At 51.0% G+C, this 22,975-nt stretch overlaps 6 protein-coding genes across 6 annotated transcripts; 4 read left to right on the top strand and 2 right to left on the bottom strand.

Moving 5' to 3' along the window:
• Positions 1 to 58: 58 nt before the first annotated feature.
• Positions 59 to 847, top strand: NCS54_01304800 (HD domain-containing protein; the record flags this gene model as incomplete). Its single annotated transcript, XM_053158261.1, has 2 exons — positions 59 to 278; positions 330 to 847. The coding sequence occupies 2 exons, from the start codon at positions 59 to 61 to the stop codon at positions 845 to 847; spliced, it is 738 nt and encodes a 245-aa protein (XP_053014236.1).
• A 209-nt stretch (positions 848 to 1,056) lies between these two features.
• NCS54_01304700 (HET domain-containing protein) lies at positions 1,057 to 2,886 on the bottom strand (the record flags this gene model as incomplete). Its single annotated transcript, XM_053158260.1, has 1 exon — positions 1,057 to 2,886. One exon carries the CDS (start codon positions 2,884 to 2,886, stop codon positions 1,057 to 1,059), a length of 1,830 nt encoding a protein of 609 aa, XP_053014235.1.
• Positions 2,887 to 3,297: 411 nt separating this feature from the next.
• NCS54_01304600 (B30.2/SPRY domain-containing protein) lies at positions 3,298 to 9,017 on the bottom strand (the record flags this gene model as incomplete). The annotated part of the gene is made up of 7 exons (XM_053158259.1): positions 3,298 to 3,449; positions 3,497 to 3,735; positions 3,817 to 5,635; positions 5,700 to 6,515; positions 6,571 to 8,244; positions 8,306 to 8,853; positions 8,902 to 9,017. 7 exons carry the CDS (start codon positions 9,015 to 9,017, stop codon positions 3,298 to 3,300), a joined length of 5,364 nt encoding a protein of 1,787 aa, XP_053014234.1.
• Positions 9,018 to 11,256: 2,239 nt separating this feature from the next.
• Positions 11,257 to 15,356, top strand: NCS54_01304500 (Hypothetical protein; the record flags this gene model as incomplete). Its single annotated transcript, XM_053158258.1, has 8 exons — positions 11,257 to 11,420; positions 11,454 to 11,538; positions 11,595 to 11,756; positions 13,291 to 13,346; positions 13,423 to 13,524; positions 13,578 to 13,879; positions 13,926 to 14,812; positions 14,868 to 15,356. 8 exons carry the CDS (start codon positions 11,257 to 11,259, stop codon positions 15,354 to 15,356), a joined length of 2,247 nt encoding a protein of 748 aa, XP_053014233.1.
• A 505-nt stretch (positions 15,357 to 15,861) lies between these two features.
• On the top strand, positions 15,862 to 17,223 carry NCS54_01304400 (oxygenase subunit alpha; the record flags this gene model as incomplete). The annotated part of the gene is made up of 2 exons (XM_053158257.1): positions 15,862 to 16,763; positions 16,809 to 17,223. The coding sequence occupies 2 exons, from the start codon at positions 15,862 to 15,864 to the stop codon at positions 17,221 to 17,223; spliced, it is 1,317 nt and encodes a 438-aa protein (XP_053014232.1).
• Positions 17,224 to 18,207: 984 nt separating this feature from the next.
• NCS54_01304300 (NACHT domain-containing protein) lies at positions 18,208 to 20,682 on the top strand (the record flags this gene model as incomplete). The annotated part of the gene is made up of 4 exons (XM_053158256.1): positions 18,208 to 18,827; positions 18,887 to 19,005; positions 19,048 to 20,625; positions 20,675 to 20,682. The coding sequence occupies 4 exons, from the start codon at positions 18,208 to 18,210 to the stop codon at positions 20,680 to 20,682; spliced, it is 2,325 nt and encodes a 774-aa protein (XP_053014231.1).
• Between the last annotated feature and the right edge of the window lie 2,293 nt (positions 20,683 to 22,975).

The following is a 22,975-nucleotide window of genomic DNA, read 5'->3' as shown; positions in this document are numbered from 1 at the left end:
TATTTATTCCCTCTTCTTATCTCAACAGAACTCGTAATCCCGCATCTTACTCTTCACAATGTCTCAAGACGAAGTTGGTGCCAACGGCTGGACCAGCACCCCTGCTGATGCGGGAGCTATTTTCGGCGACAAGCCTTACATCAATGAACCCGGTCCCTTATCAATCAAAGACATCAAGTTTCCATCGGATGATCCGATCGTTGCAAAGACGGTCGACTATGTCAAGGCTCGACTTCATCCCGAGACGTTCAACCACTCGATGCGAGTTTACTACATCGGTACATATCCAACACTCAGTCTCATCTTTACATGACTAATATCAGATACAGGAATGGCCATCACGAAGCAGCAGTTCCCTGGACGGTATGCTGTCGTGAACCCCTCCAGCTGGGCTCTCACGTGCCTCTTGCATGATATCGGCACCGCCGAGGAGAATCTCACTGCGACCCGCATGTCGTTTGACATTTATGGCGGCATCAAAGCTCTCCACATCCTGAACGACATTGGAGCTACCAAAGATCAAGCCGAGGCAACCTCTGAAGCCATCATCCGCCATGAAGACATGGGGGTCGACGGAACTATTACATACTTCGGGCAGCTTATCCAGCTCGCGACAACATACGACAACACGGGATATCATCCTCACGTCAAGGATTTTGGCAAGATGCTTCATGAGTCTACTCGAGCCGAGATCAATGAGGCGCATCCCAGACTGAAGTGGTGCACTTTCTTCTCTGGCACGATTCGGAAGGAGGAGGAGATTAAGCCCTGGTGTCATTCGACCCACCTGGTCAACTTTGCCAAGGAGATTGAAGAGAACACTCTCATGAAGCAGTGGGAATTCTAAGGGCAAGATAAAGGAACTAGGTTACTTAAAAAGATTGCCCATATGTGCCAGACTTCAGATTGACAATGATCTCTGTAGCCCCAGAGCTGGCTGTCGAGGATATATCCAACCCGCCTCCAGGGACTTACTGCAGTATTTCTCGTGTATTGTATACCACTCGAGCCTCAGTACTCCAATGCTATTCGACAGAGTGTCTATGAATAAAGGCGCTAAACAAGCGTGAATGACTCCAGCGCTTCCTCTTTGGGCAACAGACCGCCCTGCATGATTCCATGGACAAAGGCCGCAGAAACGAGAGAGAAATGGTTGCTCTGGTCGCTGAGGCCCTGTCCAGGTTTTCTCATAATGAATGGAGTATTTCCGCCAACCAAAACATGGACCGTGTCTCCGACTTGAATATTCGGAGATGCCAGGCCCATATAGCCATTGCGCGTGATGAAGAACCGCTGAAAGTATAGCAGCTGTAGGTCAATGTTGACCGGCCTTCCGTCTGGAATTGTAGGTATTTCCTCCTCCACAAGCTGTCTGTCTTCGTGGGTTGCCATTCGGTAGTCGTGCGAGTTAAGCCAAATCAGACCACGGCAGAGTATCATCCACATGTTGTCTTCGTATGTTCCCTCTTGAGTGGGATATCGGGAGCTCCAGTAACCGAGAGATCGAACGAGGTCAACCCACTTGTCAAACACATCCATAATCTGCTTCCTCGGACAAGGTGTCACTGAATCACCAACAGCTATGATGTCGTCAAAGAGAATACCAGAAACGTCCAGCTCCAAAGGGTTGTCCCCGGCGGAAGGCTTGAATGGGGTCAAGTCGACGGGCTTCCAAAAGTTCTGAACGTACAGTAAAGCGACGGAGTAGTATTCCCAATCGCCGCCGAGAGAATAATCCGGAACCCATGACGGTAGTCCATGAAGACGATCTCCCTGGAAGTGATAGACTTGCATAAACGGCCGGAGATCGCCGTGTAGCTGTATCAACTTGCGAGCTATCCGGGCATACAACTGCACCGTCTCGATGGTATAATTAGCTTCGATTCCTGCCGTGGTAGCCTCATCGTGCGCAAGTCCAAGGACCCCATAGATCATATCTCTGGCATCAGTCGCTTTGCGATCACGGAATCTGCCCAAGAGCATATTCAGTGGCAGCGGATCTTCTCTTCGTCGATCAACAGCCGAGACCTTATTGTAAAAGGTGACAATAGGCGGCTCCTCGGCCAAGTCGTTTCGGACCTTCATGTTGCAGCACCTTTTTTGAAAGTGCCCGAACATGTTATCCACAGCCTGGCTGAAGACCATCCAACTCAGCTTGATGGCCCCGTATTGCACGGTTGGGTCAGCTGGTAGGACAGCTTCTTGGACAGTCCACATGCGGGACCACCAGGGCTGGGTGACAAGGGAGCGTATGGATTCGGTGGCTTTGTACCAGGCTTGGAATGAATTGTCTGGTAGAGAGCTGGCATCGGTGTTGAAGTCGAGATAGAAGATGTGGCAATCGTCAGCCAGCTTGCGGATGAGGGAAATCGCATTCTCGACTCCAGCCTGGGTTTCTGGTTCGACCTCTGTGCTGAATGGTGTGGAAGACGTTGCGTCGTCTCGGTAGTCGCCGATAAATAACGTGGTCCCTGAAGCTCTCGTAAAGATATCTTTCATCAAGTTGACCTGGTGTGCCTTTTCGACGTCATCTTCCTGATTGATGCAAATGGCATCGGCCCAGACTTGACGGGTAACGGTCTCATATCTCAGTCTCTGAAGAGCTCCGTACAGGTTCCTCGTAACGCAAACCTTGTGCTCATCGACAGTGATCTCGCAAACATCAGTTCTATCACCCCAACAATAGGACAGAGCTTCAAAGATGGGCTCGTCCTTGAGGTCAACTATTTCGAGATGGCCTACAATCTCGTCGCCGTATTTCCCAGGTTCGAGCGTTAGAAGCCGGATCTGTCGACTGTCGAGAGAGATGTAGGTGTCCTCAATGTCTGCACCTTCGGCTTCGGAGACAACAGAGGCAAAGGCCAAGCGAGAAGTGATGGTTGACATGTTTAGACGCCAAGCTCGGAGCCCGCTTCCAAGAGACGGGACTTTCTTCTCTTTATCCTAACGGTCAAGCAGGTGGCGATCTATTCACGCAACGTAATCGTTCCAGCAAAGCCGTGATGGGGCGGGGCGCGCTAGTTACAGGCAGCAAGGCAGAATAATTCACGGCCATCTGAGTCTGCCAGCCCATTGGCCAACACATGGCGTTGAATAAGCACAATAGCCCAGTCGTTAACAAGAACTTCAACAAGCGACACTTGGAGAATGAACGTGAACCGAGGCACAGAAGACATGATCGTACAGTGAGAAATAAGGATTAGAAACCGTCACAGTGCACGGCATAACGGTTAGACGGAAATACCAAACATGAGAATTGAACCACTTCGCATGAAACCAACGAAACATCACCTAACTTCAAGAGTACGGTCCCACATAACGAAATCGGATTGTTGGGGACGGTGAGAAAAGAACACGAGCCCCCAAGCAACCTCTCAGCTTGTGAGTGGAAAAGGCCACGCAAGGATAAACTTTGCCCACGAAGAATTTGTGCTTGTGGAAGACGGTTTCTAAGAGCAAATTAGCTTGGTAATCGATAATCAGACATGTTATTTACCTGAGTTCAGCCGATTCCCATTCAGGGTTACGAAACCTTCACCGGTGAGCATGTTCAGCCCGCATCCCACGTTGAGACGTTGTCCCCAAGACTCGATGGTCTGGCTGCTGGCGTCCTTCTCCCTGAGTGCCCAGGCAGTCAAGGTCGCAGTCGAAATCTCGTAGGACCAGGAACCAGGGTGTTGCCCGGGTAGTTTGTCGCGTGGTAGGTCGGCGGTGCAGAATCCGACGTAGAGTTTACTACACCGTGTTAGTAAATGCAAACACCAAGATCGTTGAGAACTTGGTTAAATCCTTAGAATCATCGATGTAAATACGCACCCGCTTTCATTCTTGATCCACGTCCCAGCCTCAAAGTAAAAGTGTTTAGCATTAGGCGGTATGCATTCTTGGGTGCGGAAAACAGCAGATGAGAGCCCCGGGTTAGTCAGAGCGACCGAGATATCCAACCCGTCACGGGCACCTCTGATAGTGATGTCAGGGTCCTGGTATATATCACGAATAGTTGCTGGGACATGATACGACGGCTTGTCGGGTCGTCCAATGTCGGTCTTTGCTAGGTGATCCCTCAAAAGGTCGCCCGCCGCGGTCTGGCCGTAACTATCAGCGACGTCTGATGGGATCCAATCATCCTTGTCCAGGCGCAAAGCATCTGCCTCGGCTTCCAGCAGCTGTGCAAGAGTGGCTGTATCGCCATGCTGGGCAAGGAAGTGTAGTGCCCACGGGTCCCGTTTCAATGCTCCCAGATCGTTGCGTCTGGAGCTCCACGCTTGATGAATAGCGTCGCTACTGCTCACCGTGAGGGACATTTGAATGAGAACATCGAGGTCCAGGATTGATAGCTCCATCTCTGGAATGCTCTTGAAGACACGGTTGAACAAGTCAGCATCCTCAAGTTCCCACTTTCGGTCAGTAACCATGGCTTTCAACCCATAGATCCGCATCGGCATATTCGTCGCCGCATGAAGAAGGGCGGTACTGAGACATTTCGTGTTGCAATGCCTGATAGCCAAATCAAGATCTTGGAAGCCATCCGGACCACGCTCCCGCCAGCCGTTAAGTACCTCACCACAGGAGAGCAATTTGTCAAGCGTCTCTTGCCGATTGTGCTTCAATGCCAGCTGCAGTGCTGTATCTCCATCCTTGTCGCTGACGCTGGACTCAACGCCTTCAGAGACCAGAAGCATTGCAGCCGATGCATTGCCCGCTGCAGCTGCAATGTGTAGGGGTGTTCTGAGCGACTTCTTATTGGTAGCCTTGATCGTGTCTCTTCCAGCATTCAAGATCAGGGATACCAGGTCACGTTCAGCGTCGCGGCAGCCTGCTGCGTAATGCAATGCATTCCAGCCTTTGTCATCAATGCTTCCGACCTGGGCCCCCAGACTGATCAGCTTCCTTGCAGCTGCTGCCCTACCCTCGAGGGCGGCCAGATGGAGCGGCGTCTGGCCTTGTCTGTTTGGGATGTTGACGTTTCCCAAATCTTTTACGAGATTCTCAATTTCATCCTCATCCGAGAATGCAGCCGCATAGTGAAGGTGATAGTTTCCGCTGTCGTCGTCGGCCTTGGCCGCGGTCCATGTTGCCATGAGTTCTTTGGCAAAGTCGGTACGACCCTGGTCCACTGTCTCATCGTTCTCATTCCTCAGAAGGTAGGTCAATGGGGTGTTGCCGAGGTTGTCGACATGAAAAGCTTGAGGAAAATGGGCCAACAGTCTTCTTCCAATCTCATAGCTCCGCCCAAGGGCTGCGACATGGATAGGATGCCGTCCCCAGATGTCGGCTTGGCTAGGCGACAGGTGCTTTAGCAACAGCTCGACGCAGTCCAAGTGTTGTCCCTCAACTGCGAGATGCAATGGGGTCTTGCCGTCCAATCCGCCTGCCTTCAGGGCATCCTTTCGGGTATCTGCATCTGTCTCAACACAGTCGAAGCATGCGGTGAGAAATTCTAGGTGACCGAAAGAAGCCGCAATATGAAAGGGGCTCCGATGAGATTTGTCTAGGCACGAATATGCCTCCACCCCCGGAGTCAGAGTTCCCCTACCGACATATCTTGCGATTTCAGGATGCTCTTGAGGCGGGGCAGTTATAGCATAGTGTAACGGAGTCCATCCAAATATGTCGGGCGATGCCCTGTGAGAAACTAAAATAGTTAGCTTGGAGGCACTTTTCAATCTCGAGGGGATGTGTAGCCAGGTAGAGCTTACCACCAGGGTCATTCAGGATCGTATAACTTCTGTCCAAAGCCTCAAAATGCCAGGCTTGGAACCCACAAGCCTCTCGAAAGCCAGAAGAGGGCTGCCTCACCATGGTGTTGCTGGATGGTACGAGGGCTTCCGCAAGACTATGGCGGAACCCACAACGCCTGAAAACCTGACGGAGCTTTTGTGCGCGACCCTGCAGATGAAATCCCAATGCTAGATGCTTCAGTGTGCGTGGAAACTTCTCAGCAATGTCAACTAAAAGGCTTCTAAGTGTGTCGATCAACGCAAGACTTTCCGAGGCGATAAGTATAAACTCGATCGTTTCCAACAATACCGCTGTCACGAAACACTCGCCATCTCGGCTACTGCATCGTGCTAGCAGTTTTCTGTACAGATGTGTCATTTCCTGGCATCCGTGTTGCCGAATCCCCTCGGGGATTGATGGCATGAGTCCAAGGACTACCTCGTTAGGGAGCAAGTCCCTAAAGCCGAGGGCTGGGATCATGCACAAGAGAATGTCGTTTACCGTCCCAAGCCCCCATGATTCTATCCCCTTTACCGCCTGTGATAGTCTAGGATGGCTCAGGCGCGGCTTATACCAGTTGGAAATTAAGTTGTCCGGGTCAAACTCGGTGGCTGGATCGAGCTTGACGAATTCGGGGACGTTTGGTTCTCCCTGGTGTAAAATGTTCTTTGACATGTGTTCCGTGGCGGCCCAGATGAAACTTGTAAACAGGTGTTGCGCCATGATGTGTGGCAGTTCTGCAGTCGATGAGTGAATCATTCTCCGTTCACTCGTGTGGTGAGGTTGTGAGTTCCCTAGAGCAACCTATTAGTGGCTATGGGTTGATTGATCGTGACCACAGCACCTGACCTTGCAAGGGCATATCGAACCCTATCAAGAGGCTCGAGTCCTTGTTCACACCTTGGTGAGAGGCCTCGTGCTCATCTTCGCATTCTAAGGCAATGTCGTTACTAATCCACCACGAGATATCTCGCTTCAATGAATGATCAATGGTCTTGCCTCTCCAATCGCCGACAATCCTCCGAAACTTGACCTTGGCGCCGCCAGATCGTCTCCAATCCCCCTTTCCTGTATCTGAACGGTTGTCAGTTGCCTTACTCTGTTCCACAACCGGTTGTGCCTCAATGCTAGCCATCCAAAGCGACATTATCGCCTCAATCTTCCCCAGCTCGGCGACCCATGTGCCATTCTTCCTTTCAATGTGAACCACTGTCTCCTCTGCATCATCGCCACCGTTAGGATCGGGATTGCTGGTTTTGGTTGCCCATAGGATCTTATCTAACTGGCCATCCCTGAGGCCATCTTCCGAAGTTTTCTCCTCGAAGAAGATTTCCATGAAATGCTCAACCGACTGCGCTAAAACAACTGCCATTTCAGACACGGCGGTTTTCCATTTGCACAGGTCCGCCAATCTCTCACGGACTTTTACAAGCTGTTGGCTGGAGCTTTTCTGACGAGGCTCGGCGCCTGAGCCTTGTGTTGGTCTTGTGTCGTTTTCCAGATTAAGAATTGAGTCTGTGTCGTCTTCTGATCCTTTTGAGTCCAGGTTTGAAGGAGCTGTCAATCTAGCCTTTTCATTTGCTGTCAGCACTTTCCATCGACACACGTCACTCAGATTCCTGTCTCTCAAGTCCCCATTTGATGGCTCACCATCCTTGAACTCGCGAAATTCGGGGTAGACGACAATTTCGGCTGCAAGGAAATCAAGCTCGTAGCCTGGTAGCGCTGGACAGGCCAAGGGGATTATCCCAACTCCACGTCGGATCAGAGCCCTGACGAGTGCCATGAAAACAGTAGCCAGCAGTTGGGACACGGCTACAGGCCATGGAAGTCCTCGTAGACCAATGAATTGAACAATGAATCCCGCAGATCCAAGGAGAACCCCGACGAGAGTAACTCCCTCCCACCACCTCCTCCTGCCTTGGTTCACATCGCTGGACCCCCCTTGAGAAGTCTCTGCAGTCCAAAGGTCGTTGCTGCGGGATGATGTAATGATATACGGCTTTGAACCTCCAAGAATGGCATAAGATTCGAAAGCCTGCTCACCGACGCTTTGAGGTTGCTGAATCCACATGATGTATGGGTCACGAGTTGATTGCGAGTCTCTTTCGTCTTCTGGAATGTTCCCCCCTGTCGAGCGCGTCCATACATACTCGTCGGTGCTGCTCTCGATAGCAGCAGAGCAGATGGCCATTCCAATGCAGAGAAGGGCAGACCCAGCAACGTAACAAGGAAATCCATAGAGGTTGTTCTCAACCCCGACCGCTTTGCTAGTAGGGCCATGATATGTCACAACAGCGGCAATGGCAACTAATGAGAGCTGGAGAGCAACCGCAGTGGTGGAAGCCGTAAAAAGTTCGGCGTCCTTCCTTACGCGGGAGGACTGGCCGGTTGAGACGTTCAGCTGAAGGTTTGGTGGGCATTTTGGATCGAGTGGCGCTCCCGGCTGATTGCTTTGGTTTTCTATTGCGTCCTCGGGGTTTATCAGTCTTTGAAGTCGTCGGTAGGTTTTGCTTTGATACTCTGGTAAAGACGTCTGTTAGCTCACTGATGGCACACCTGAAGGTGACCAACGCTAACTCACTGGACCTCTCCATGGGCGGAATTTCCCGCTCCCTAGACTGGTGTGCCGTCTGGAGCGCATAAATACCACATGATGGATGATCGGAGTCGCCTCTCCGGACGGCATCCCTGAAGGTGACCAGCTCTAACTCATTGGACCTCTCCATGGGCGGAATTTCCCACTCCCTAGACTGGAGTGCCGTCTGGAGCGTATGGATACCACATGATGGATCATTGGAGATGCCTCTCTGGACGGCATCATACACATCTGGCAAAATGATGATCTGAGCAAGCGTAGATCGTCCCATCGTCCGGACAATGCCACTCCCGTTGAACATCTCACACACCTCATGAGATACCGATGACATGAGGTCAATTTCGACGGTAGCTAGGCTTTCTCGGGCACGGCCGATGAACGACCGGGCGAGTCTGGGGCCTCGGGTGCGAATGGCGCCCGAAAGGGCTGCAATGATACCGAGCGGAACGCAGGCAAAAATCAAGTGATCGCGCCAAGTGAAGCTTTGGCTGAGATACTGTTGGGCAAATTGCTCCCCAAACAGTGCAAGGATCCTGCAGCCAGATATCAGTGGGTGTCTGGCGGAAGGCCTGATAACTTACGGAGCAATATCAGTGAAGAGATTCAATGTAAACTCGCTTGAGTCTTCGGCGGCTGCCACTCCCCGTATAAGGAGGAGCAGCACCGCTTGTGGGAAGTGGATGTTTGCATTAAACATCGCGCTGATTGCTTTCTGGTGATAAACGGCCACAGTAAGAATGTGAGGGGAAAAGTTCGAAATTGGGCCAATTTCTCGCAGCCTGCTTTTTGAAAAGACAAACCGACATAACTGCATAATTATGTGTTATCGAATGTCTTAGCCTCTACTCCGTAATGTTATTAGCGAAATGTTCCATCAAGCTCTCGCTCATCGCTCTGTGATTGCGCAGAGCAACTTCGAAGTGGCTGCATATCCTACCCTCGCCAAGCGCCACAAGCAGGGAGGGGCAGTGCTCGGTTGCCTCGAAAGGCAGCCAGTGGCTGCTGCAAAGAGGGTTGAAATAATGCGCAGCATATCTGGTTCAGCAGATCACGAAACCCAGAGCTGAACAAGGGGCCTCGCAGCATGGACAGTTAAGATAAAGCACCTGGATATCGTCCCCCCCCCTGGTTTTCGCATGCCTGTCAAAACCAAGGATCTCTATGGAATAATACCTCTGAGTGGAGGTGGGATATAAAGATCTCTCCAATTAGAGATTCACTTTTCGACAGGCATGTGAAAACCAGGGGGGGACGAAATCCATGTGCTCTATCTTATTCGCTCTGTCAAAAGCAGCAATCAATACCGCAAAGTATCTAGGGTGAACAGTAACGTGAGCTTATCGAGTAGATACGTACTCTGTATTCAGGGCCGGATTCGCCTACCGCTCATTCACCTACTGCTCATCTTCTCCTGTTGCTCATTGGCCTGTGGCTTACCTCGTCGCTCGTTCCTAGCCATCCACATTCGGGTGGCGTCCAGCGTGGAACAGCCAACCAGGTATTGCACCATGGCGAGAATTCGCTAACCCGCTCATCACTCACTTTGCTATTATCATCAGCTTCCCACCGAATCTCAGTCTTGTGCCTCCACGGCATGATGGTCAGGTCAGGGTACACATCCACGTCACATATCTCGATAGCGAGATAACCAGTTATAATCAGGCCATGCCACACTGTTTTCGACTCGTTAACCTACTGCAACTCACAACTTGTATCGATAAGTATGCCAAAACTCATGCTTGCGCTAGCTGACAGCTACAGAGCACGGTGGATGGGTGGCCATCCATGGATCCATAGGTAATGTTGGCCGGGCGCCCAGGCACTAGCCTACAGGGCCTCACTCCCTTATTTCAGCATGAATCACGCCTGAATGATAGTTAGGGCACCTGGCTGTCTACAACTCGGGTAGCCCAAGCCATCCAATACCTCTCGCCACTTATTCCATACCTAGGTACGACACAAGGGTGGGCATTCGCAAGTCTCATCAGAAATCTATTGCTTGACTATTGGGCATAAAACGGTCAATGAGAAGCCCCTCATGCCTGCGGCATTCCGCAGCGTCAGAAGCCTGCACACGTTACTAAGCGAGTTAACCGTGTTGTTGGATTACTTGGACATTGCACTACCAACCACGTCTTCCATGGCTGTTTCAACCTCGCGATATAATTTTCCCTTGAGATCTATTTCAATTCCTTCCCTGCTAATCCCATTGATTAAACAGTCAGTGGGACAGGTCATCAACACACAACCCTGTCCCGTGTAACAGCGGCATCCTTGGCACCAGAAAAGGGCACAGCCTCACGCATAGCGACGCATGCCCTCACATTCATTCGGTAAGAATCGCCAATTCAAGTTAGACCTAAGTAGAGGAGATTACGCTTGAGTCTTGCCTGGCTGGTAACTCCCTCATGTTTCGAAAGTCCTAAATCTCTCTGCCTACGAGCCGCCGCGGTACACCATGCCTAGGCGGGAAAGGAGTTTACGGTTGGCATGTTATTCAGCGATACGGCCGTCAATTAAAAATAGCTTCGCTGTAGCCATTTTGGCATCAGTAAGCTCTTCTATAACGATGATGCTTTCCGCCCAAAAGGTCGTTGCCTGGATTGACAGAGTAGCCAAAGCCTACTCGAGCGTGAGCGCCATTTCGTGTCTCATTCACCCTCCCGTGTTATATCACGCTCTAATGTCGCTTCCCGTCGGGTCTCGACAACGAAAGTTAGGGAGACTGCATAATGAAGACGGGTAAGAAAGTATGTGTGCGTTGCCATAGATGTTAGCATTATGAAGGATGACTATGAGCTACATAATAGACTTGTGAGTCCAGCAATCCTGTTCCCATCTCGTAGCTCCCTCCTCGTCTCTTGGTACTTCATCCGTAAAACCGCCCAAGTGTCTACCAAGACGCTCACAACTCCCCATTTGCCGCTACCAACAGAATGCCTTCTGACTTCATTCGCTGCCGTGCTCGGCAGATCCAGCGGTACGCCTGTGCGAAGCCAGCACAGCCCTTCGCCGACCTCATCACCAAGAAGCATTTCCGTCGCGCTGCCAACCTCGAGAAAGACTTTGCTCTGAGTCTCTCTCCAGACGACGAGGCGCAGTGGCCCTCCAACTAGAGTTCCAACTCCCTCAGTCTGAAGCCTTTTCTTCGTTGTTGTTCATGGGTGCGCCTCAAAGTTCCTGCTGAGCCCAAAGACGATATCGTCGACAAAGCGGTGGTATGTCGGTATGATAAGGACATGAGTAATTGTGAAAAGCTAACTCGTGTCATTAGATAGTCATCGAGGACAGTGAAGATGAAGATGACAGCGAGAGCGGTAACACGGTCGAGAGTGATGACGACCAAGTTCAGAAAGCCGAAAACGAGCCCGCGCTCTTCGCCGAGAGCGACATCAACAAGTCCAACGAAGAGTCCGGGGTTGAACGGAACGCCGCTGTAGCACTAATGACATGCCACTATCACCAACCCAGTTTAAGCCCAAGCTCGCCCCAAGTGTGGTGTTGAACGACGAGAGCCAATCACCGAAGTGCAGAGCACGTGCTCAGCGGGATTCACCGCTGCTCCTGGTCCCTCAATCCCGGTTGATTGATAAAACCGTGTACCTTCAACGTCCATTTGACATTTGGTGACACGAGGATAGTACCTAATTCTCTTTTGCTACCAACCTACTACGTCCGCCACCATGCCTTCTCAAAAAACCAGCCAATCGACGAATAGCCAAAGCACCAACGGCTCCGCCTCCACGAGCGCAGGCACAGCCAGCTCCGGCAGGAAACCCCCCTCCCGATACAGAGTCGTCAAGGATGGCTGGGGAGACCGCCCCACTTTTCAGTACAGCTGTGGTCTTGGAAGTGAATTCAGTGAACAATTTTCCCCTCAAGCATCGCTGACAAGCGTCTGGTAGTGGACCCGGCCAGCATCGAGGAGGGAAATGAAATTATTGATTCCATGATTAAGCATGAGTATGGATACAATGACAACAAGGAGCGTTGAGGTCACGACCAGGGCCCTGGGCACTAGACGAAGTCTCATTCACTGATGCATGTCGCTCCAGTTGACCAGTTTTCTTGATGATGAATCGAGTCCTATCTGGCCGGTTCTTTTACTGCCCGTAATGCCCCTTTTAGACAATCCCATCTCAGTTCGAGACTGGCCTTGCAGAATCAATCTTTCAAGCCCTGATTGGTCCTCGACAATTGCACACCGTCGCCTGTTACTTAATCTCCGATACGGAGTTACGGCCTGGAACACTCCGTCCCCGCTCCGTCCCCACTTCGGCCCGGGCGGGGATTCCGTGTCAACGCCGGGCCATTCGTGACATTCTGCTGCGATGTGGTTACGGTCGACCCCGATGTAGTTGGCTATCTCTTTGACACATCTTGCTTGATCTCTTCGGGCCATACTTTTGACACCTCCAAAGATCCCCGGTTGTGATAGCCTCAGTCGTGTTCAGACCTTGCCAGACGAGTTTGAGCCATGGGTTTGCAACTCTGCCTAATGAGGGTATTCTCAACTTGCTCTGATCGGCTGGGTGAAAGAGACAGGCTGACAATCGTATTCCCTGGTCAGTCAGTGGTTCACGGTGCGTCAATCCACTGGCGTTGGCATGCCCGATCGGGACAGAGACGGATTCTTCCCGGTCACATGACCGGAATCTCCGTCCATCCCCTCAACCACCAGAATATGGTTTCACCCTCTGAACTTTCGAATTGACCCGTTCAAGCAGAGAACACTATGAACACACGTAGAGCACGGAACTACAGACGCGTCTCCCAAGCGTGCGACAATTGCAGGCGAAAGAAGATACGCTGTCCGGGCCAGAAGCCAAGATGCTCAGCTTGCACCCGACTTGGCCAAGCTTGCTGTTACGCAGATGGAGAGTACAGTGGACAGGCTGCAGCGGGAGTTGAGAGGAGAGTGGTACAGTTGATCTTATCGTTGTGGAATGTTCTCTCATTGACGGTATTAGGCGAACCGCCTCACCCAGCTAGAAGAGAAGCTCGATAGGATCATAAGCAGGGTAGAGTACGTCAAGACAGGCATAGTATATGGGGCAAAACGGGAGTGGATACATGGGCCATGCTCTAACGACGCATTATAGCCCCCTGGGGACACAAGATGTTACCCCCTGTTCAGCCCTCGGTGCAGGGTCAACCACATTGGCCTCTTCGCCATCGTCAGTCTACGCATCCCCCACATCACTGTGAGTTCCCTTCCGGTTCATTAGATAGACACCAACTAATGTCCTTGGATTAGACTATCGAGAGAGACCATCACAAGGGCAATCGAAATCTACTTCACACGAATACATCGCCAACCACTATGGTTGTTTGACACCGAGTCCCCACCAACGCCAGACTCCAGCGTGGAGCTTATCTGCGTCATCCTGGCCTTGAGTGTGACCTATGGTGACGCCGGATTCTCCGACACCGGCTTGAGGAGTCCAATATTTTATGGGAACACCGCCCGAAGACTGGTCATGCTTAAGGTCGCTGAAGGGACTGTTGACTTGCAGAGTGTCCAAGCTTTGTGCCTGTTGGCCTTTTTCAATCTCATTTGCAGGTAACAAGCCCCAAAAGAATGGTAGCTGCTAACCCTGAACAGCTGGCGATATACCTCTGGCTGGCCTCAACACCACGCTAGCAAAGAATATTTTGCAGTACCTGAACCTCGGGCACCAAGGTCAGAATAACTCTTCGACCACTGACGAGCACTCGAAACTATTTTGGAGCATCAACCTTTTAGATGCATGCTACGGGCTACCAGTTCTCGCCCCCTCTTCTTCTGCGGACGCGCAATGCCCGAACTACTCGACTATTCAAACATGGAAAAATTCTGTGACATGTTCCCCTTTCCCTCAACAATCTCGGCCTGAAGGAGTGCAGACTCTCCCACACATTTGGTCCCATTCTGCGAGAATTAGTAGTCTATGGGGAGCGGTCAGACTCTATATATCGCGGTGCTTTGAAGACGCAATTAGGGCTCCCTGGCAGCCGACCTCGGACTACTCCACACTATGCTCAGATCTTCTGGAATTCGAGACGTCGTTTCCAGTCTCACTGAGTTATAATATGGTAAACTTCCCGGAACGTTCTCCCCAAGAGGTCCAAGACAACCGAGCGGACTGGCTACCATGGCTCAGGCTGCAGGTGACCTACCACGCCATTCACTGCGTTCTGAATCACCCGTTTCTGTACTCGCCCGAGTCCTCCAAGCAGAGACTTGGGTCCAACACGTTCTGGAGAGGATCGTTTGAGAAGGCTCTCCGCCATTGCACGTGGATCTCCCGATTGATAAGGGTTGCTAACGAGAAGGGCCTCGATCTGGCAGACCCGTTCTTTGCCCAGGCGGCGGCTATCGCTGGGACATTACACTTGTACTGGACGCGCAGCAATGACGATACCTTGAAGAACTCGGCTACAGGCAACTTGGAGATCTGTCAGGGACTGATTGTCCAGATGGCAGCACATTGGCCGCTTTGCGTGACGATGGTTGGTCCTTCTGCTCAGGCGTCGAAGCGAGTTTTTGGCTGACACTTTTTAACAGTCACGCGCCTTGGAGCACTTCATTGATCTTGTTAGTGCATCGAACGGGAAGGAAGCGGAAGCAACTCCGGTTGCAGCGAAAAAGTCATTGATGTGGATGATCATGGATATCGCCGCTCCACATTTCCCAGCCTACCCCGGTGACGCATCAAACGACAAAGATCTTTGTGAAACTGGGTTCAATGATGATGAGTACAGGGCGACGAATGAGTCTGAGATACACTCCTCTCCAACTGATATGAGGGAGTCCACAGCACACTATGCGTCACCTCCTGAATGGCTACCGTCAAGATCGGATGGTCTCAGTACGGAGCACCGTACAAAAGAGTCTTTGCAGGAACAAAGACATGTGGTCCCTTCCGGTTCTATTGAGGAAATGGGGTTTGATAGGAACAGTCTAGATCTATTGTGGGGGCCTTGGGAGCAGATGATGCGTATGAGCACGAACCCTATTACCGACTTGGACTGGTGGGACATGAGTAATCTGTGAGCTGCGAGAATTGGTGTGCGCGACAGAACAGACGGTAGATAGCTCAAATTGCATTCTCAAGCCCTATCTGACTGGGTGGGATAATGAAGATGTTGTTGACCTGTCACCCTAGTCTGTTCCCTGGCAAGATATTAAGTAGTGTTTACCGAGGTTGGTTCTCTTGAACAACCTCGCTGTTGCTACTATCACTGCGGAGAACCTTTGGCCCCTATCAGTAAGTTCCGGCTAACCCCCGGGATCTGTCACGGATTCCGCCCGGCTATTCCGTGTGAATCCCACCTCTGACATGTGTCGTATCCTTTGAGACTGAGCTTCCGCTCACATGACCGGGATCATGATACCTCGACGCTTCGCATAGCTACAATTGAAACGACTTCCTCGGCATGTCTAAGTAGATATGGGACATAAAAGGCCCCTGTCATTCAATGCTTTGGTTGCAGGTGAATATACTGTCTATCCATCGAGAACAAGCCATCGCCACCTCCCATTCCTGCCACCTTCAACCATGACTCCCATCACTTCTCTTTCTTTCGACAGCAGCAGCCTTCCGGCTGTCGCTGCATTTGCCGCCGTCTTGGCCTTGGTAGTCAAACTTCTCAAGAAAGCCATCTCGGCCGAGAAGAGTGCGGCCGGGCGAAACTCTTTCACCACGACAACTCGAGCACTGCCAGCCTCTTGGTATTGTTCCCAAGAGATCTACGAGCTTGAGAGAAGAGCCATCTTCTCCAAGAAATGGATTCTGGTGACACATAGGCTCCGGTTCCCAGAAAGCGGATCGTGGATACGATATGAAGAAGCTGGCTTTCAGTTCTTCCTCGTCAAGAATAAGGATGGCAATATCAACGGGTTCCACAACATTTGTCGACACAGGGCGTTTCCCATTGTCACCAAAGAACAAGGCCAGTCTAGTGTGCTCTCGTGCAAATACCACGGGTGGTCGTATGGCCTGAACGGCCAGCTCGCCAAGGCACCCGGATATCTCGACATGAAAGGGTTCGACAAGGCCAATAATGGCCTCTTTCCTATTCATGTCCATGAAGATGCGAAAGGTTTCATCTGGGTGAACCTGGACGCCTCTAAGAAGCCCGAGGCCTGGTCTCAGGATTTCAACAAGATTGACCAGATGTGGCGACATGAGTCCTTCAACTTTGAGGACTATCACTTTGACCATACCTGGGGGATGAGCGGCGACTACAACTGGAAGACTTTGGCCGACAACTACAACGAGTGCTACCATTGCAAGACGGCTCATCCCGATGCTGGTTCGGTTGCGGATCTTTCGGCCTACAAGGTTGAGCCCAAGGGTGGAAACATTGAGCATTTTGCCAATACCACGACAAAGCAGGAAGAGGAGGGCCTGAAAATTGTCAGCAACTACTATTTCCCCAACGCATGCATGACTGTGTCGTAAGTATTGAATGTCTACTTTGATGATGTGGCTAACCAACACAGACCGCACTTCTTTTACATGATGAGATGTGTTCCAACATCAGCTAACCACTGCTCGATGGAATACGAAGTCTACCGACACAAGAACGCCAGTGATGATGACTTTAAGAAAATCGACGAGATGTTCAAGAGGATTCTGAACGAAGATAAGTGGCTGTGCAACAACGCCCAAAAGAATCTCAACGCCGGTGTCTTCATCAACGGAGAGATGCATCCCAAGATGGAGCAGGGCCCTCTTTACTTCCAAAGCCAGGTAAGAAAGTTTTTGAATCAGCACCACAAACTTGAGGAAGCGGCCAAGAAGGAGATTCGGCCTGCTCAACAGGTCTTGAGTGGGGATAAGGATGTGACTGAGGTGGACATGGGGTTCTGCTCTGGGGTGGCTTGTAGTAAGGACAAGGGAGCATTGGAGTGGTAAGGTCAGCCAAAAAGGGAAGGGCAGCGGTAGTTCTGCAGTGTTAAAGCAAATTCAGTTAGCTCAATCATGCAATTTCTCTAAACTCGTGATACTGTTGGTATGAACTGCCTCTAAGTCTCGTGTCCTGACAGTTGCTGTCTGTGTGAATCACTCCGAGAGTGCGACTAGACTCCCCGGCGACACTTCCTGAATGCAAATATTGAACCCTTGACCTATCGGTCGCGTGGCCCAATGGCAAGGCGTCTGACTACGAATCAGAAGATTCTGGGTTCGATCCCCAGCGTGATCAAGTTCTTTTTTTTGCCTTACTGGGGCGTGATGGATCCTCCAACTCTAACCAGCCATGCTATCCGTGAGCTAGTCATGGCGAAATATCTATACAGCGATCGTGACAGGAGCGATTGTTCTTTTTGCAGTGAGAGTAGAGTTTAGCATAACGGCGCGCACGTGTTCACGGGAACCTTAATCTTAACATGCTTTAAGCCTTAATGGATCTCCTTCCTGTCCCACTTTATCTTATTGATAGCTAAGCAACTTCCTTGTCCAGCTAGGTATAATCTTGGTACTGTTCTCCCGAAGCATCACTTGGAAGACCTCGGCCCATGGGATATGTCAAATTATTAGGCTCGGCTCAAATCCGGCCTCCTACGGAACCCCATGGAGTCAGATTGAGGCCTCTCTTAACGCTCAAAGCACGCAGGCGATGGGCAGAGCCACGTTGAAGGCCTGATAGGCTGCACATTGAGGTTGCTGGTTGGCCGCCTCTCAAATCATATTCCACAAACGCAGTGTTTAGATCCACTATTACTCCCAATATTGGCCAGCCAAGATTGTGGCTGCTCGAAGCGATGGTCTTCATAGCCTGATTCTCAAACAACCGTATCGAGGACTGTTGGTTGAAAACCCCGCATCTTTTCTTCAGCTGGAAATCCTCTGTGACATTCCTTCTCTCCTAGTGCAAAGAAAGAAACCCTTGCGCCGACCATGGCGCCCAAATGGCTCCAAGCGTTGCGACCCAAACGCAGCAGCAGATCACCATCTCCATCTGGTGGGACGCGCCAGGATACGCCGTCTCATCTAGCGCCGTCTCAGCCCGGACCCTCATCATCCGCCCCTGCCCCAATCGCCCCAGAACCTCAGGCGTCGCTGGTCGTTCCGTCCGTTACCGCCCCGAATGATCCAATTCGAACTCGAATTTGGAATAGCGCCTACGACAGGGTCAAAGAAGATGAGCCACGCTTAGTCGAAGCCTACGAGAAGATCCTCTCTGTTCAGCTTGGTGATGATAACCCTGCTACACTCGATGGAGCCTCGACCAATGTGATCAAGCAAGATGCGGGTGCTAGGCAAGACCAGATGAAGCAACTAGTCGACAAAGGGTTGGAAAAGACCGAGAAAGAGGCCAAGGTGAAAGAGAAGATCAAAGAGGGAATGCAACCCATCAAGAACATCAGGGACTTTGTGGCGTTGGCGGTCAAGTCTGAGCCAACTGCTGCGGTTGCATGGGTGGGCATCACAACGTTCATGGAGGGGCCGACGAATCCACCATCAAACTGCAAGAATTGCTCGAAAAGCACATCGCCAGCCTATACAAGAAACTACTTGTGTACCAGATGCAGAGTGTGTGTCTGTACAACAAGCACTGGGCTGCTGTTCTCGTCAGGGACCTCGTCAAGGTCGATGACTGGCAGGAAAAGGTCGACTCGATCAAGAAGGCCGAGGAGGCCATTCGTGAAAAGGTCAAGCAAAAGAACTCTGAAGTTCTCAAATCACGACTTGCTTGTATCGACGACAAGTTATGACATTTGCGTCTGGATGTTCAAGCTGTCACGTCGGCTGTGGGAGGGGTCGAGTCAGCTGTCAACGAGCAGACACGAGGCTTGTTAAAGATGCACTACGACGAAAAGGACAACGAGTGCCTCAAGGACCTACACATTGTGAACCCGCAAACGGATAAAAAAAGGCTGGAGAAGACGAAAGGTGGCCTCCTCAAGGATTCATACCGATGGATTCTCGACCACGATGACTTCCAGGGGTTCCGGGGCGACCCAGACCGCCGATTGCTCTGGATCAAAGGCGACCCAGGCAAGGGCAAAACGACGTTGCTCTGCGGCATAATCGATGAGCTAGAGAAGGAATCCTCACAGTCTTTGTCGTACTTTTTCTGTCAGGCAACTCAGGACCATCTTCGCAGTGCTATCTCAGTTCTCCGAGGTCTCGTGTGGCTTCTTTGCAAGAAGCAGCCAATGCTGATGCCTTGTGTTCGAGAAGCATACGACATGGAAGGCAAGAAGTGCTTCGAGGACTTTTTCAGCCTCAAAGCCATCTTGGAGAGCATGCTTCAAAAGCCATGCCTGCAAACTGCGGTCTTGGTTGTCGACGCCCTGGATGAGTGCTCTTACCAAAGAGACGGTGTCGTTGAGAGAGAAGAGCTCATTGACTTGATCATCGAACTCTCGGAGTCATTCAGCGCAAAGTGGATCGTTTCGAGCCGTAACTGGCCCGTCATCGAAGGGCAACTTCGTTCTGCCGACAAGATCGCGGTTTCGCTCGAGTTGAACAAGAATTCCATATCCCGGGCTGTGGAGACCTTTGTCCGATACAAAACTGACGAGCTGGCGCGCATCAAGCAGTACGACGAGCAAACTAAAGAAGAAGTCCTTCAAAGACTTCTTCTCGGTGCAAACGACACGTTTCTATGGGTGGCCTTGGTGTGCAAAGAGCTTGCTCGCCCGGTTGTCAAACCATGGGAGACATTGTCCAAGCTCGATCATCTACGCACCGGACTCAACGACTTGTATAAGCGCATGCTCGAGCAGATCGTGGACTCAGACTACTCAGAGCTCTGCCGAGAGATCCTTGGTATCGCTTGTGTCGCGTATCGGCCCCTGTCGCTGGATGAGTTGCGGACTCTTGTGCCCGAACTCGAGGCCTACAGCTCAGAGGCTTTGAGGGATCTAATCGGAGAATGCGGATCATTTCTTACCATTCAAGAAGATGTCATCTACTTCGTGCACCAGTCGGCCCAAGATTTCCTGGTTGGCAACGGAAAAGACACCATATTTCCTTCTGGCACACAAGAGCATCATCACGTTCTGTTCAGACGCTCATTGGAAGCTCTGAAAGCCCTTCGAAGAGATATTTATGGATTGAAGTCCCCAGGAGTTTCCATCAAGGACATCACGCGACCGGATCCCGACCCCCTTTGTCCGCTGAAGTATGCTATCCTTTATTGGATCGACCATCTGGAACAACTTCAAGGGGGCAGAGACACCTCTGATGACAAGGCCATTGACAAGTTCCTCAGAGAGAAATACTTGTACTGGCTTGAAGCATTCAGCCTGCAAAATTTCATGGACCATGGGCCAGACAAGATTCAGAGGCTTCGAGGCATGATTGTGAGTACGCAAGGATTTAAGATGGCGAGAGATAATATCTAATATTTCAGCAGCGTCATAGTGACGTTTCAGGTCTCACCGATCTTGTCAACGATGCCTGGCGATTCGTCTACTCGCACTTGGAGATCATTTTGGAAGCACCACTCCAGCTCTATGCTTCAGCGCTCGTGTTCAGTCCCACTGGAAGCATGATAAGAAAACTCTTCACACACGAGGAGCCAAGTTGGCTAGTTATGAAGCCAAGGATGGGACAAAATTGGGGTGCGTGCGTTTTGAAACTTGACTTGTATGAGGAGCATCGCACCTGCAAGGTGGTCATCTCACCGAATGGAAACCGTTTTGTGCGACTCGACGATGATACTGTCGAAATCTACAACATTGGCTGGAGCGACATGACCCATTCAATCGGGTTCACCGATTCGGCCGGGAAGGCCAGCTTTGCACCAAACGGGGAACATCTCGCAGTGTGTTCCATCAAAGGAGTAATTCAGCTCCTGGATACCAACACAGGACGCCGCATTAGGGAATTAATAGGCCACGAGAGCATAATCACTGTTCTCGCCTTCTCCCCTAATGGAAAACTTCTAGCATCAGCCTCGTCAAGGGTAATAATACTATGGGATCTAGGCACAGGACAGCGGCTTCAAATGGTTGATTGCGAAACCCCAATCTCGATGTATTTCTCCTCCGATAATCAGCGATTGGCATCAGGTTATCCTTCTGGGGAGATGAGGGTTTGGGATGTCACAAGCGGTGATTGCCTCTGGGGCATAAAAGCTCACAATGATCGCATCGGTTCTCTCGCATTCGTTTCTGGAGAAATTTTGGTCTCTGGCTCATACGATTGCCTAGTAAAGATCTGGGACTTGACAGAGAAGGCCTGCGCCCAGATACTCCCAAAGGCGGCCCGTCGCCATTCAATTGTGTCCCTTCAAGACGGAAGCCGTTTTGCATACCGCTCATATCGTCACGATGATGAATATGAATATGATTATGATAAGATTATCAAGATCTATGACAAGCGAGGGGGACGCCTTCAGTCCATAAATGTTGAACACAAGACAATGGCGATGCACGACTTGGTATTCTTGCCAGGCCCACAGTTGTTGGCCGGGACTTCTTCGCGAGGACTCACACTATGGGACCTAGCACCAAAGGCATCTGAGCAACATGGTCAAGAAAGCGATGGCGAGCCCCACGGCCTCGCGTTTTCATGGGATGGCAAGTATCCGGCTTCAAGTTCAAGAGACCGGAAAGTCAGGCTTTGGGATACTTCTGCTGGCACCTATTGCCTGACGCGTAAATATGTTTTGAGTGGGACCAGGGCAAGCCTCACCTTCTCAGACAATAACCAGCTTCTGATCGGAAGACCAGCTTCTTTTCAATTGTATGTCTGGGATACTGCCAACGGCAAACGCTTGGGCATGTACGATGGTAACCAGGAGTTACACCTCTCTCCTGATGGTCAACAGACGGCACGGGAATGCGACGAGGACACCATCATGATATACGATCTCTCAACTGGTAATTGCATCCAGGAGATCAAAGTCGAACTCTGGGGACGTCAATTTCTGGCAAACGGAAACCGCCTGGTCTTGGCCTCTAACAAGGGTATCGAGGTCTGGGACATTCTTCAATCACGGTGTATAGCTTCTTTGTCAATGCCGTCTCCGAAAGAGGCGGTCGGCCAGTCGTCTTCGGAAACTGAGTCCAGAACCATTTACGCCGTTGCGCTGTCAAACGATTCCAACTTGATTGCGGTGGGTGTTGGTGATTCCATCCAGGTTTGGGATCTAACCACTCAGAAGTTACGCCATGAGTTAGACGTCCAGGTAACATCACCCACCTTTTTCTCAGATAAGGAATTGATGTTATATCACAATCAAGCTCATGACACTGTTGAAATTCTAAAGCTGAACACGAGAACTCTTCTGCAAAGCATCCAGCTTCCACACCGCGAGTGGCAAAAGGGGTGGCGACTTGACCCTCACGATCAGTCTCGACTCTGTACAGAATTCGGTATCATTGATCTGACCGACATTCTTCGTGGTCCTGATTTTCAAATTGAGAAAGCTCGGCGTCAGCCTCCCCACAGCCCCCATTATCTAGGCTACGGTCTGAGTCCCGGTGGCGCTTGGATCCTCAAAGGCGGCACTCGCATCCTCTGTTTGCCCCTAGAATATCGTGGGAAAGCAACTGCAGCGGGCTCAACTGTCGCGATCACACACGAGGAGTCGAAACGAGTATCAGTGCTTCGGTTCACGGAGGAGGGATCGGATGAAGATGGAGGATAGTCATGTCAATGAGAATGAGGTTTCGTGTTGTTTAGGTTGCTAGATGTCTCCTGCTCCTAC

Source organism: Fusarium falciforme, chromosome 11, assembly GCF_026873545.1.
Source record: "Fusarium falciforme chromosome 11, complete sequence".
Classification (NCBI taxonomy): domain Eukaryota; kingdom Fungi; phylum Ascomycota; class Sordariomycetes; order Hypocreales; family Nectriaceae; genus Fusarium; species Fusarium falciforme.
Note: the sequence above shows the minus strand (reverse complement) of the source record. Positions and strands in the feature narration are given on the sequence as shown.